Source organism: Penaeus monodon, chromosome 34 (genome assembly GCF_015228065.2).
Source record: "Penaeus monodon isolate SGIC_2016 chromosome 34, NSTDA_Pmon_1, whole genome shotgun sequence".
NCBI lineage: Eukaryota > Metazoa > Arthropoda > Malacostraca > Decapoda > Penaeidae > Penaeus > Penaeus monodon.
The window spans coordinates 14,571,341-14,571,924 of NC_051419.1; the positions used below are offsets into that span (position 1 = coordinate 14,571,341).

The window sequence follows — 584 nt, forward strand, 5'->3', positions numbered from 1 at the left end:
CAAAGGATCCCCTACAGAAACATTTTTTCTTTAATTCTTTCCCATTATAATATAAACCTCAGGAAAGTTTAGTGTCTGACTTTGCCGATTTCTAATTCTGGTTAGGGTTTGTCAATATATTATCCTGGAAATCTTAAAACAAATTTTCTGGTAAAAACCATGCAAACACTGGTTTCACTAATCATTTGCAAAGCTTTGCAAGAACATTTTTGAAACCTTTTTCATCACCCCCCCCTCCCCCTAAAGAAAATGTAATTACCCTCACTTTGATATAATAACATAATCATACCTTTGAGAAACCCCTAGTTGAGCCGGATGTAGAGACCTCACTGTAGCCAGTCTCTACACCATCATCATGTATTTGCCGCACCTTCAGCATCAAGAAGTTGTCTGTTACCCAGAAGATAAGTGCCTGTGGAAAATAATTAATTCTCTTAAATCTGCACAGTGTACATAGTGATAAAATAAGTTATATCATAGTATGGTCCTATTTCTTACAATGAAAAACTGATCATTCAACATCTTTTGATTTTCTTCCAAATATCAGTGAGAAAGAAAATATATTGCTAAAAAGCAGGGGTATC

At 34.8% G+C, this 584-nt stretch overlaps 1 protein-coding gene across 1 annotated transcript in view; it reads right to left on the reverse strand.

Annotated features, from left to right (window-relative positions):
- The window catches only part of LOC119594919 (store-operated calcium entry regulator STIMATE-like), a gene marked incomplete in the record, with an annotated part of 15,855 nt that overhangs the window by 1,549 nt on the left and 13,722 nt on the right, over positions 1-584 (reverse strand). The window contains 1 exon segment of the mRNA XM_037943991.1: positions 290-412. Within this exon segment, the coding sequence (XP_037799919.1) occupies positions 290-412 (123 nt within the window).